This window comes from Myodes glareolus, chromosome 16, assembly GCF_982192425.1.
Source record: "Myodes glareolus chromosome 16, mMyoGla1.1, whole genome shotgun sequence".
Lineage (NCBI taxonomy): Eukaryota > Metazoa > Chordata > Mammalia > Rodentia > Cricetidae > Myodes > Myodes glareolus.
The window spans coordinates 19,462,650-19,474,187 of NC_142041.1; the positions used below are offsets into that span (position 1 = coordinate 19,462,650).

The window sequence follows — 11,538 nt, forward strand, 5'->3', positions numbered from 1 at the left end:
AGTGGTTGAGAGTGTTCTGGGATAGTATTGAGAGGGGTCTTTACAGGTGTCAAGGCAAACATCGATTCTCGAAGAGGTGAGAGTGGAAACTCAGTTCAGATTGATTTCGGAGAGTCTCATACCAGGCGGTTTATTGCCAGTATATTTAAACACAATATACTTTGAGGGAAAGTTTTCTGGTATACAATCTGCAGTACCCAAGGAAGCATAATTATATCAAAATTCTGCTTGAGGTACATGTCATTTCTTCCAAGAATATGGGTTCTAGAAATAGGCTACCTGTAGTAGCTTAAAGGCCTAGAGAAGGCTCTGGCCTGGTCTTGGTCATACAGATAATGTAGAAGTCATTTGGTCTGTTAGCCACCTCTAGTCCTGGTTGTGGGAGCTTGGGAAGCCTCTGGCTATACAGGTAATGTAAAGGTCATGTAGATTACTAGCCACCTCTGGTCCTGATTGTGGAAGCTTGATACAGCCTGGCCCAACAGGTAACACAGATTACCAGGCTGTTAATCCCCTCCACTTCCCAGCTTTCTGGATGGAAGAACAGGTTTTATGTCCTTTTCATTGCAAAGACAATTCTGCATGCTCAATGTTCCTGGTTTCCCTGGAGGTCTGTGGGCACAAAGACCTTCATGCTTCCAACAGAACTGATGAACTCTGAGATCTGGTATCTCCAACTCATTAATGGAATAAAAGAAATCTTGGTTGTTAGTCCTACATGCATTTTTCATTGCTGTTGAATTTTTAATCCTTCTTCATCACATCCTCTTCACTTACGTTTTATCTCTTTGTTTAAAAATCATGCTCAAGGTATTTTTCTTTCTGTATCCTCAGCCCAAAAAAATTTCATGGCCTTTCTGGACTCTCAGACAGCCATATTCATTCGCCATAAAGACCGTTTTCTGGTGGTTCGAGAGCTCAAGAGCCAAGCACCACAGATGCATGTGGGTGAGTGCCTCTGAGAAGCATGGGGTGGGGGGTGGGCACCCATGCACCTTGTCTTTGCTGTGTGTCTGCTGTCAGTGTTCTGAGACAGGCACTTTATAAAGAGAACGGGATTGTTTGGGCACATAGCTTTGGAGGTAGAAGAATATCGCACCAAAAAGCATGTGCTTGACATTTGAGGAAGGTATTGTGACAGAAAACCAGGTTGGCAAGTGCAAGAGGTACATGTGTAAGAAAATAAGGGGCGACACCAGCCTTGCCGGACAGTCCCACAAGAACCAGGACTCAGTACTGTGAGAGCATCATTGACTCCTTGCTTTCGCCACTGTCCCACACCGCACATGAGTTGCTGAGTAGGGACAGACTACTCCTGCTGTCTTATTGCTGTGTTGTAGCTGCCTGGAGCTCCATGTTGGAGAAGTGCTTAGGGCCAGGGCCAGGCAGATATCAGAAAATCTCTACCAAGTAGTCCCACCTTTCCCATCCAACCAGAGCAGTGATATCTTCAGTGTTTCACAAAATGAATTTCCTAGTTCCTCCCCACCTAGTCCCCAGACAGGAAAAGAATAAATGTGGGAAACTCCATATTTATAGTAAGTATAATTACAGTATTTAATGTTACCTTATTCATTATGAGATCAACCTCGTAGTGCCCTCCCATTCTCCAGTGTGTGTTGACTGAGTGTGCAGTCATTTCATGTCTGCATCTGGTTTGTCTTTTCTAGATAACGAGATGGTGGCCCCCGGTCCCGAGTCGGATTTTTTCTCGGAGAGTGGCAGTGAGATGAGTGGCAGATACTCGCACAGTAACTCCCGGATATCTGCGTACGTGTGAGATCTGCTCAGTGTGTTTACTGCGCAGAAACAGAATTTCTACAAGGCAGTGCAGGGGGAGCGGGAGAATCTCTCTCAGGGCCAGTGAGCGCTGTGCAAGGGCTTTCCAGCACGTCCTTGAAATGAGGCTGTTCCTAAAGTTCGCTTCTCACTCTGGAATTCACGTTGTTGTTGTCTTCCCTCCATTGTTCCAGTGTGTTATCAGGAGAACCTCATTTTTACCTTGCCCTTTAGTTTGTAAGACAGGGTCCCACTATGTAGCCCTGGCTGGCCTGGTACTTGCTATGTAGACCATGCTGGCGTCTAACTCACAGAGAGATCCACCTACTCTCCCTCCTGAGTGCTGGAAACAAAGGCGTGTGCCATCTGCTCCCATCTTACCTTGCATTTTAATCCGAACTGAAGGGAGAAACGGAATTCTTTAGCTTCCTTATTTGTCTCTTCTTAGACCCCACTAGGTTTGTGTGATTTTAGCCCCTCTTTACTAATATCTCCCCAGATAGGAACACTGTCTTAGAAAGTGGTGGCCAACAGGCACGGGAGAGCCTCCTTTTCAACATCTCTCATTTCTGACAGGAGGTCGTCTAAAAACCGGCGCAAGGCAGAGCGGAAGAAGCACAGCCTCAAAGAAGGGAGCCCTCTGGAGGACCTGGCACTTTTGGAGGCGCTGAGTGAAGTGGTACAAAGCATTGACAAGATGAAAGGTGCTCACCCTGCGATACCACAGTCACACCTAATACACAGCTGTGATGCAGTGTGGGGCTGGTGGGATGACGCAGAGGGTCAAATGCCTGTCACCAAGCCTGACAGTCTGATGTCCATCCCTGGGACCCACATAATAGAAAGAAAGGACCCCCTCCCTGAACGCTGCCCTCTGATCTCCACTGAGACACAAACAAAATCAAGTGTTTAAGAAGCAACAACAACAACGAAACACTGATGCTATTTTCCAGTTTGAACAGTGGCTCTGTAACCTGTGGGCCTCGACCCCTGTGGGGATCAAACCACCTTTTCGTGGGGGTTGCATAGCTGGTATTTATGTCACATAACAGTAGCAAATTTACAGTTGTGAAGTAGTAATGAAGATAATTTTATGGCTGGAGGTCAGCACAACATGAGGAGCTAAGAGGGTTGCAGCGTTAAGAAGTTTGAGAACCACTGAGTCAGAGGGAAGAAGCAAGCGGTCAGTGGGAAGCTGAGTCAGCCCTTCCCAGCCCCTGAAGGAGAAGCCTTCTTGTGAGGATGTAGTGCTGAGGCCAGGAGCAGGGACCGCGCAGCACGGCTTTCTGCTCGTTCACTGAGTTTCCCTTTCCTTCCGATGTGCTAAGTTACTCCAGCCTTTGGGAAGAAGAAAGTGGAAGAATGCTTCTCTAGGGTGGTGCTGGCCACTGTGAGCCTGGGGAAGAAGTCCCGGTGTGATTCCAGCAGTGGAGCTGGGACACAGCTCACACTTTCACGTTTCTCTCTCCAGATGAAGTGCACAGTATGTTAAGGGCGCTCTTTGTCCTGGAGTTTGAACAGCAAGCACAGGAATTGCAGAAGGCCTATGAGAATACTCTGAAGCTCATGGAGAAGGCACTTCCGGAAATCTGGACTCTTGCCTGCCAGCAGAACTCACTCACATCTGTAAGTTTCCTAAGCCACCACCTGTGGTCTCTGCCTTCCTCTCACCCCCAAGAGTCCGGAGTGGAAGACGACTTTCGCTTCGCGTGTCAGAGTTAACCACCTTAGCTTTGCGCTTACCGCAGTCGGCTTGCCTGTTCCTGCTAAAGTGAAGTAGGTTGTTTTTCCTTGTCAGATAGAGCGGCTGTTGTAGGGATGATTAGAAGTCCTCAGTGACAGCGGAGGGAAGCTAGGGTTAGATCCTAGATCTGAAGCCCCGGAGCGGGGTGGGGGAGTTCTCTGTCTCATGAAGTGTTCTCATGTCTTATCTACCTGCTGGCTACTTGAGCTCTCAAGTCTACTGTGGAGAGCTTTGATTAGGATTTAGAAAAGTTGGTGTATCAATCAGCGTTCAGTAAGGAAAACAAAATCCACGCCTGTTATTTTCCCACGGAGAATTTAATACCTGGTTGATTAAATAAGCATCAAGGGGCTGAAAAGGCAAAAGAGGAGCACCGGAGGCTGGGAGAGCAACAGCAGCTAGAGAGGTCGGTCTGCCTCTGCGGAAGAGAAAGCTTGGGGATGGTGCCCTGAGAGCTGAGGGAGGTGGCCCCGGTGAGGCTGGTTTTAAGTGTCCAGAGAGAAATAGGACCTGGAATGAATAGCCCTTAAAAGCAAGCATGTTGCCTTTCCTTCCAGCTGTGCCCTCTCCTCTAGTCCCCCTTATTGGTGGGGCATAACAGGGCATCAGCTGATGGAGAAAACTGTGGTCCATGCCCCTGTCCTGGCTTCACTGGCCGTGGATAGAAGGGTGGATTTGGTGCTTAGTGACAGGAGGTTGTAATGATTTCACTGGCTAGAAATGTGTCAGATTCTAGGTTTCCATTTCCTAGGTTAGTGGGGAAACTTCCATGGATATTTTACCAGAATGTTTGGAAGGCTTGGTAAGAGGGTGGATATTTGTGCAGAGCACTTTATGTGCCACAGCAAGGAAAGCAGCTAAAAATCTAGATGCCACAAATGCTTAAATTAACTATAATGGATGTTGCCTAGAAATACGATTGTCTTCCAAACTGCAGTGTTTTGAAGTCATCAATTTCGAATGCCTCTCCACTTCTGTTCAGATCACAGTAGCTTCTACGATAGCAGCTCTGTGAATCTTGTAGGGGAAGCACGTGGATGTTTTGTTTGGCAGTACAGAAGTGGGCCTTGTTGTGGGTACCATGAGCCACTTGTCCATGTTCTTGAGCTCATGGTATTACAACTGACCGTGTTCTGGCAGGGCCACGTGCAAAGACCAGTGAGAGCAAAGCCGAGGGCTGGTGTCTGCCAGAGGCTCGCTGCCAGCATGGACCCAGTGAGATCCATGTGGAGTTGGTGTTCCACCCATATGACACATATGTGTATTTCTTTTAATATAAAAATTACTGTTTCCAGCCAGGTGGTGGTGGCACATGCCTTTAATCCCATCACTTGGGAGGCAGAGGCAGGAGGAGTTTGAGGCCAGCCTGGTCTACAAGAGCTAGTGCCAGGACAGGCTCCAAAGCTACAGAGAAACCTGTCTCAAAAACAAAACAAAAAAATTGTATTTCCTACAGTTCCCATAAACTTAGATTTTCTTCTCCCCATGGGCTAGGGTCTGCTTGTTTGGAAAAGGCCAGGCTGGCTTGTTGTGGAGTCCCTTCCTCCTCTGCTGCCCGTTTCTGGGAGTCAGGAGGCTTAGCTGTCTGAGTTGAGAGAGAGCACAGAAGCTGTCCTGTCCCTATCAGAACAGAGAAAGACAGCAGACCCGGTTGCTGCTAGTGGAGACTGTGGGTCTGTCCATCCGAAGATCATCTCTGCTGACATAACTGTTTTCTGCTTAGGTCCTAGGTCCGAGTTCCACTGTGAATAGCATCACCGCCTCTTACCAGCAGCAGCAGCAGCAGCAGCAGCAGCAGCCGCCGCCTTCTGTCCCTGTTCTCGGTCAGTGACTTCTCTCTACATTGTCTCCGTGCTGCGCAGGGCTGGTGTCAGTGTTAGAGAGATCCGCTGTTTAAGGGATCCCTCTCAGTCTGAAACCACAGTTTTAAATTTTTTATTCATTTTATATACCAAACACAGTTTTTCCTCTTTCCCCTCTTGCTGCTCCCCCTCCCCCAATCCACTCCCCATAATCTGCACAACTGTTGCCCACATATATAGGGTCTAGTTTGGTCTTGTACAGGCTCCCCAGCTGTCAGTCTAGAGTCTGTTAGCTCCCATGAGCTCAAACAAGAGGGAACTAAGACCACATTTTACATGGCTCTAGTATTTCTAATGTTGGTGGCTTGGAGGGAAGGATGCAACATGACTTAAGTTTATTTGCTTGCATTTTTGGAGACAAGGTCTAACTGTGTGTTTCTGGCTAGCCTGAAACTTACTCTGCAGACCAAACTGACCTTGAACTCAGAGATCCACCATCTCCCAAGTTCTGGAATTTAAGATGTATACCACCACTCCTGGCACAATGTGACATTTTATTTATTTTTAAATTAACTCGAGCAGCCTGTGCCCTTCTGTCTCTATCATCTCTCCCCATCTCGTATTGCCTATGTTTCAATCTGAATTAAAACCTTTGCTTACCGGGCAGTGGTGGCACTCGCCTTTAATTCCAGCACTCAGAAGGCAGAGGCAGGCAGATCTCTATGATTTTGAGGCCAGCCTGGTCTACAGAGTGAGTTCCAGGACAGCCATGGCTGCACAGAGAAACCCTGTCTTGAAAAACCAAACCAAACCAAAACAAAACAAAACAAAAATCTTTTCTTAACCAACTCCAGCTTTGCTTTAAAAAAAAAAAATTGCAGTGACAGTTGCATGCCAGTGTGTCCATCAATGCATTTATGCATATCACAGCTGCAGCGTGAACCCTAAGAGCCCACACCTACACAAGTGGGAGACCAGAGTTGGGATTCTGGCTCTTACACTTACCCTTCCCACCTTCAGAGTATTATCAGGAGACAGATATTTGTATCACCTTACAACTGATATTAGAATTTGAAGGCACATCTAAATAAATATCATTTATTTACATTTCCTACTTAGTTCCACCTAAAACATTTTGTTGTGGGAGATGGTTCTCAGTTACATAACATATTCCTAAAAGTTTGAAACCATCAATGCTTCATCTTGAAAGCTGACTTGAAATCCCCTGGCATGTATTTGGCACCTAAGCGTTTACACCTTGGGTGGATGCTCCCATCACACAGCCTTCCTGGGCTCTGGGAAGCCGGTGGTAAGGTCTCAACTAACTGCCTTTTAAAACTGCCATTACTTGCTCTTTCTAGGGCACCAGCCAATGGTCTGGAATGTTTTTCATGTAAAAATTGTGCTATAATAGCATTTTGATGACATTTGGAGTAGGCCTTGCATGTTCCCTAACACTTTGTGTTGTCCATCTTGTCTCTCGTGTGCCCAGGAACTGTGGTGCTTGTTCCCTTCTGCCTGGGATTTGGCAGGTCACCTTTGCCAACACTTCACACAAACACTTATCCTACAAAGCAAAGACTTTGTCATAAACCTAAGGCCATTTTGCTGTTGTGTTGTGTTGTCTGATCTCTACCCCCATTCTTGCTGCTGGCCTGCTGATGACCTTCAGGACAGCTCAGTCACCCTTGCCCTGAGGATTTCTAATGGCTTACCAGCATCAGAGAACACTTCTCTTCTGCTTTTCTCTGTAAAGACTGTAACACATGAGGGTTCCTCATCTGAGTTTATAATGTCAGTGTCCCGAGGCTCCACAGTTGGGTGGTATTTAATTACATTCTTGTCACTGTGATAGGATGACCCCGTCATGTCAGGGAGAGCATGTTGGTAGGAGCAGCCAGCTGCTATGGTGTCAGGATTGTGTGGCAGCTGATTGTAGCACAACACCAACCAGGAACCAGAGAGGTCAGTTTCAAGCCAGACAGAAGCATAGCTCATAAACCCCATTCAACTCAGCTCCTGTGTCTGCCAGCTATGCCCTATGTCTAAAAGGTCCTGCAACCTCCCAGAGCACTGCCACAGCTTGGATTCAGCTGTTTAAATGCCTGGGTTCTGTGTAGGGGTGGTGGCTTTAAAATGCAAATCCTAACAGGTAGAAAGGGGAAAAGTTGTAATTCAAAAGTAGCCAGGTAAAACCACTCACAAAATTAGTTCTGCTCAAATAGCCCCATTGCCCTTCCCCAGCTAACAGTGGTGTGCATATCCTCACATTAGTGCCTGTTTGTCAGTATCTGCTTGTTGTGCTTGGTGCTGTACAGGAGCACAGACTGATTGGTTGCAGGTCTTGCAGAAATACAGAATCTCATGACATAGCCTGAAGTGATAGTGGGAAAGCTCTAAACTTGAAACTGGGTGTTACAGTTCTGAGCGCTTCTGAAGGGGATCTGACTGGTAAATAGTCATCAAAGTATTCTTATTAAAATGATTGTTTTTGCCCCATGAAAGTCAAACATGGAAATGTAAAACATGTCCTCTCTTGCTCTCAGTCAGCCCAGGTTGTCATTCTGCGCTTATTTGGTTCAGGCATGGTGACACAGCCTTGTAATCTGGCAATTTGTAGTTAATTTATGTGTGTATAAGCATGTGTTTGTATAAAATGCAAAATCATGGTTTAAAAGTTCTCTTGATTTTTTTTACATTGTTAAAAAATTTTAAATAATTTTAATAGTGCATATGCAGATGTATTGCTAGAAATTTAATAGTTAGCAAATAATAATGAAACAGTTTTATATACCTTTTTATTTCTTGGTTGGTTGGTTGGTTGGTTGGTTGATTGGTTTTTCAAGACAGGTTTTCTTTGTGTAATCTTGTCTGTCCCAGAACTCACCTTATAGACCAGGCTGGCCTCAAACTCCCAGAGATCCACCTGCCTCTGCCTCCTAAGTGCTAGAATTAAAGGCATGCATCACCCCCCACCTGGATCCTTTTGTGTGTGTGTGTGTGTGTGTGTGTGTGTGTGTGTGTGTGTGTATGTGTGTATTTTTTTTTCTTGTCTGTGCTTCATATATGATTCCTAGTCAGATAACAGACTCCTAAAGTCTAAAGGAAGGAATACCAAAGTTTTAGGTTATAATGAAAGAATTCCCACTTACTTTACTTTTTAAAGTCAGTTTTGCTGATCATCTGTTCATAGAATTCTGTTACTTTCTGTCATTCACGTGACTTACTGTTACATACTGCCACGTTTTATTCTTAAAATTGAGAAAATTTTCACATATGATAAAATGTAGATCTAGGTTTGCAATTTGACAGTTTTTTAAAAATGTACACTTCAGGTCTGGGGAGATGGCTTTTGGTGGTTAAGAACACTTTCATTCTTGCAGAGGACCAAGGTTGGTTCACCTATAGTGGCTTACAGCCATCCAAAACAGTCCCCTGGGATTTCAGTGCTGCCTCTGGTCTCCAAGGGCACTGTGTGCATATGGTGTATGGATATACATACACAAAACATAAACATACATAAAACACATCTAAAAATTAAAAATAAGCAGAAACCAATACTACCTCTCCCTATTCAAATACTGAATCAGCTAATGAACACGTGTGCAGCCTGATGCTCCTCTTCTCGGGGCAGGGCCTCCAGGCTGTGTTTGCTTTGACACTACAGAGTTGAGGGTAGCAGACCCATTATCACTTCCCTTCCATTCTTGCTTTCAGATGCTGGAATCTGTGTGCCACCAAAGATTGACCTGAGAGGCCTGTGGAAGCTGAGCCTGCTGGACTGACGGACCTGTGAAGAAGGCATCACTGGGAAGACCGTTTGCCCCCTCACTCCTCATTGTGCTTCTAGTTCTTGCTCCTCAGAGGCCTGGCTGTTGAGAACTGAGATATGGGATGGTCTGCCTTTGCACTGCCTACAGCTGCTGTGAGCACCAGACTTGGCACTAAGCAGTCTGGTTCTTATTTCAAGTACTGCCAGAACTTTGTTTTAGCCAACATATTACAGTTTGGTTTTTTTTAAATGCTATTTTTAGCTGGGCATGGTGGGGCATGCCTATAATCCCAGCAACACAAAAAGCTGAGGCAGAAAGTTCAAGATCAGTGTGGGATACAGCAAGGCCTTATCTCAGAGCGACCCAACCTGCTGTTGTTGTATTTAGTGCTCTTTGAGAACATGGCTACTAAAGCAAACAATCATGGACTTGATTTTCATTCATAGATCCAGGCCTAGTTTCTGTTGTAACCGTGGATAACGCTCATCATTGATTTGATCCTCAGTTTCTGTGTATATAGGGAGTGATGTTTCATTCTACCTCGAAAAAAAACAAAAAAAAAACAAAAAAAAAAAGTGGAGTTCCATTTCTGTGTTGTTTTGCATTGGTAACATAGTGTATTGTATAAAAACAGGCTGTTACTGCTGCCAACATTCAGTCAGATGTGATTGTGTAGCTGGCATTTTCCCACCCGACTCAAAGCAGAATAAAAAGTTAAATGTGTTTGGGGACTGGAGAGTTGACTCAGCACTTAAGAAAAATTATTGCGCTTGCAGAGGACCTGGGTCTGATCCCAGCACCCACATGGCAGTTCACAACTGTTCACTTCAGTTCCAAGGAATCTGATGCCCTCTTCTGACCTCAGTGAGCACCAGGCAAGCACATAGTACACAAATATACAGCCAAAACATACATACAAAGTAAATCTTAAAAATTTTTTTCTTAATTAACTGTGCCATTCAATCAGATTGTGCTCCCAGCTTTAATTGGTCTATAAGCCTCCTTGTGGTGTGAATGAAATAGACCTCCTGGGCTCTTCGGGAGAGGCACTATCAGGAGGTATGGCCTTGTTCGACTAGGTGTGGCCTTGGAGGGAGCTTTTCACTGGGGACAAGCTTTGTGGTTTAACAGATGCTTAAGCCAGGCCCAGCGTCTCACTGTCTGCCGATCTGGATGTAGAACTCTCCCAACTACCTCTCTAGTACAATCTCCGCCTGCGTGCCACCATGCTTCCTGTCATGATCATGTATCCCACCGTGGTGACAATGGACTGAACCTCTGAACTTTAAGTCAGTCCCAATTAAATGCTTTCCTTTTTGAGGGCAGCTGTGGTTCTGGTGTCTCTTCACAGCAATAGAAACCCTAACTGCCACCCTCCTCTACCTGCACTGTTACAGGGACTGCCTTATCACCAGTGTGTACTCTGCTAGAGTCATCGATGGTCGGGTGGGGTGGATTGGAATTCGCTGACACAGGTCCTGCACTTCAGTGTCGGGTAGACAGCAGGAATAGAATGGTAGCAGGGTTGGAGGTTACTCTTTGCTCTCCAGACCCTGTCTCCTTTACTGAGTGATTTTTGTCAGTGTCTAGGCAGACTAGTTTACTTTCTGTATGGTGTTTAACTGGCCTGTTTCATCCTGTTTCCAAAGGCTTGGAAGAATAGGACTTTTTTTTCTTTTTTTCAAGTCTAGAAATAGGTCAATTTATTTTAATTAGAGGCTTTTTAAAAAATTCTTCGACAGTTTCATACTCACTAGATAGTTGTCTTAAGAGACATCGTGACCATGGCAACTCTTATAAATTGAAGGGGGTTTGCTTACAGTTTCAGAGGTTCAGTCCATTAACATCATATGCAGGCAGACATGGTGCTGGAGCTGAGAATCCTATTTCTTGACACAGAGGCAACAGGACATCAGCTGATACACTGGGCAGTATCCTAAACATAGGAAACCTCAAAGCCTGCTCCCACAGTAACACACTTCCTCCAACAAGGCCACATCTCCTAATAGTGCCACTGCCTTTTTGGGCCATTTTCTTTCAAACCACACCAATGGTAGTACGTATTTCATCCCTGTTGTAACAAACTTGCAAAGTTACCCCCAGCTAACTGTTAGGTTTAGATGATGTCAGAAGTACTAAACTCACATGTTTTTGTGTGGAGCCTGTCTTTATCCACTGGGACAGGTGGATCCGGTGAGATCATTGGAAATGCTTTGTGAAAGAATGTGGTTCTATCAGCTTTCCATTGACATCTTAGTGTTTAGGCCTGGAGCTTCCTGGAGTTGAGCAAATGGCTCTTGGAGCCTCTGTATGGCAGAGATGCCTGTCCTCCAGATGCTCAGGGTGTAAGTGGGACTAAGAATCCCAGTAAGACTTGAAGGCTCTTGATTAAGAGCTCAAAGTCTCAGTTGTAGCTATTGGGAGCACTGTCTGGGGACCA

The 11,538-nt window shown here is 45.5% G+C and overlaps 1 protein-coding gene across 1 annotated transcript in view; it reads left to right on the top strand.

The window, feature by feature from the left end:
* Elp1 (elongator acetyltransferase complex subunit 1) overlaps positions 1-9,821 on the top strand; it is a 59,590-nt gene extending 49,769 nt beyond the window's left edge. The window contains exons 32-37 of the mRNA XM_048420234.3: positions 835-948; positions 1,671-1,770; positions 2,356-2,483; positions 3,251-3,405; positions 5,247-5,346; positions 9,043-9,821. Coding sequence (XP_048276191.3) covers positions 835-948; positions 1,671-1,770; positions 2,356-2,483; positions 3,251-3,405; positions 5,247-5,346; positions 9,043-9,110 — 665 coding nt within the window. The 3' untranslated portion in view covers positions 9,111-9,821. The remainder of the gene's footprint in view (positions 1-834; positions 949-1,670; positions 1,771-2,355; positions 2,484-3,250; positions 3,406-5,246; positions 5,347-9,042) is intronic.
* The last annotated feature ends 1,717 nt before the right edge of the window (positions 9,822-11,538 follow it).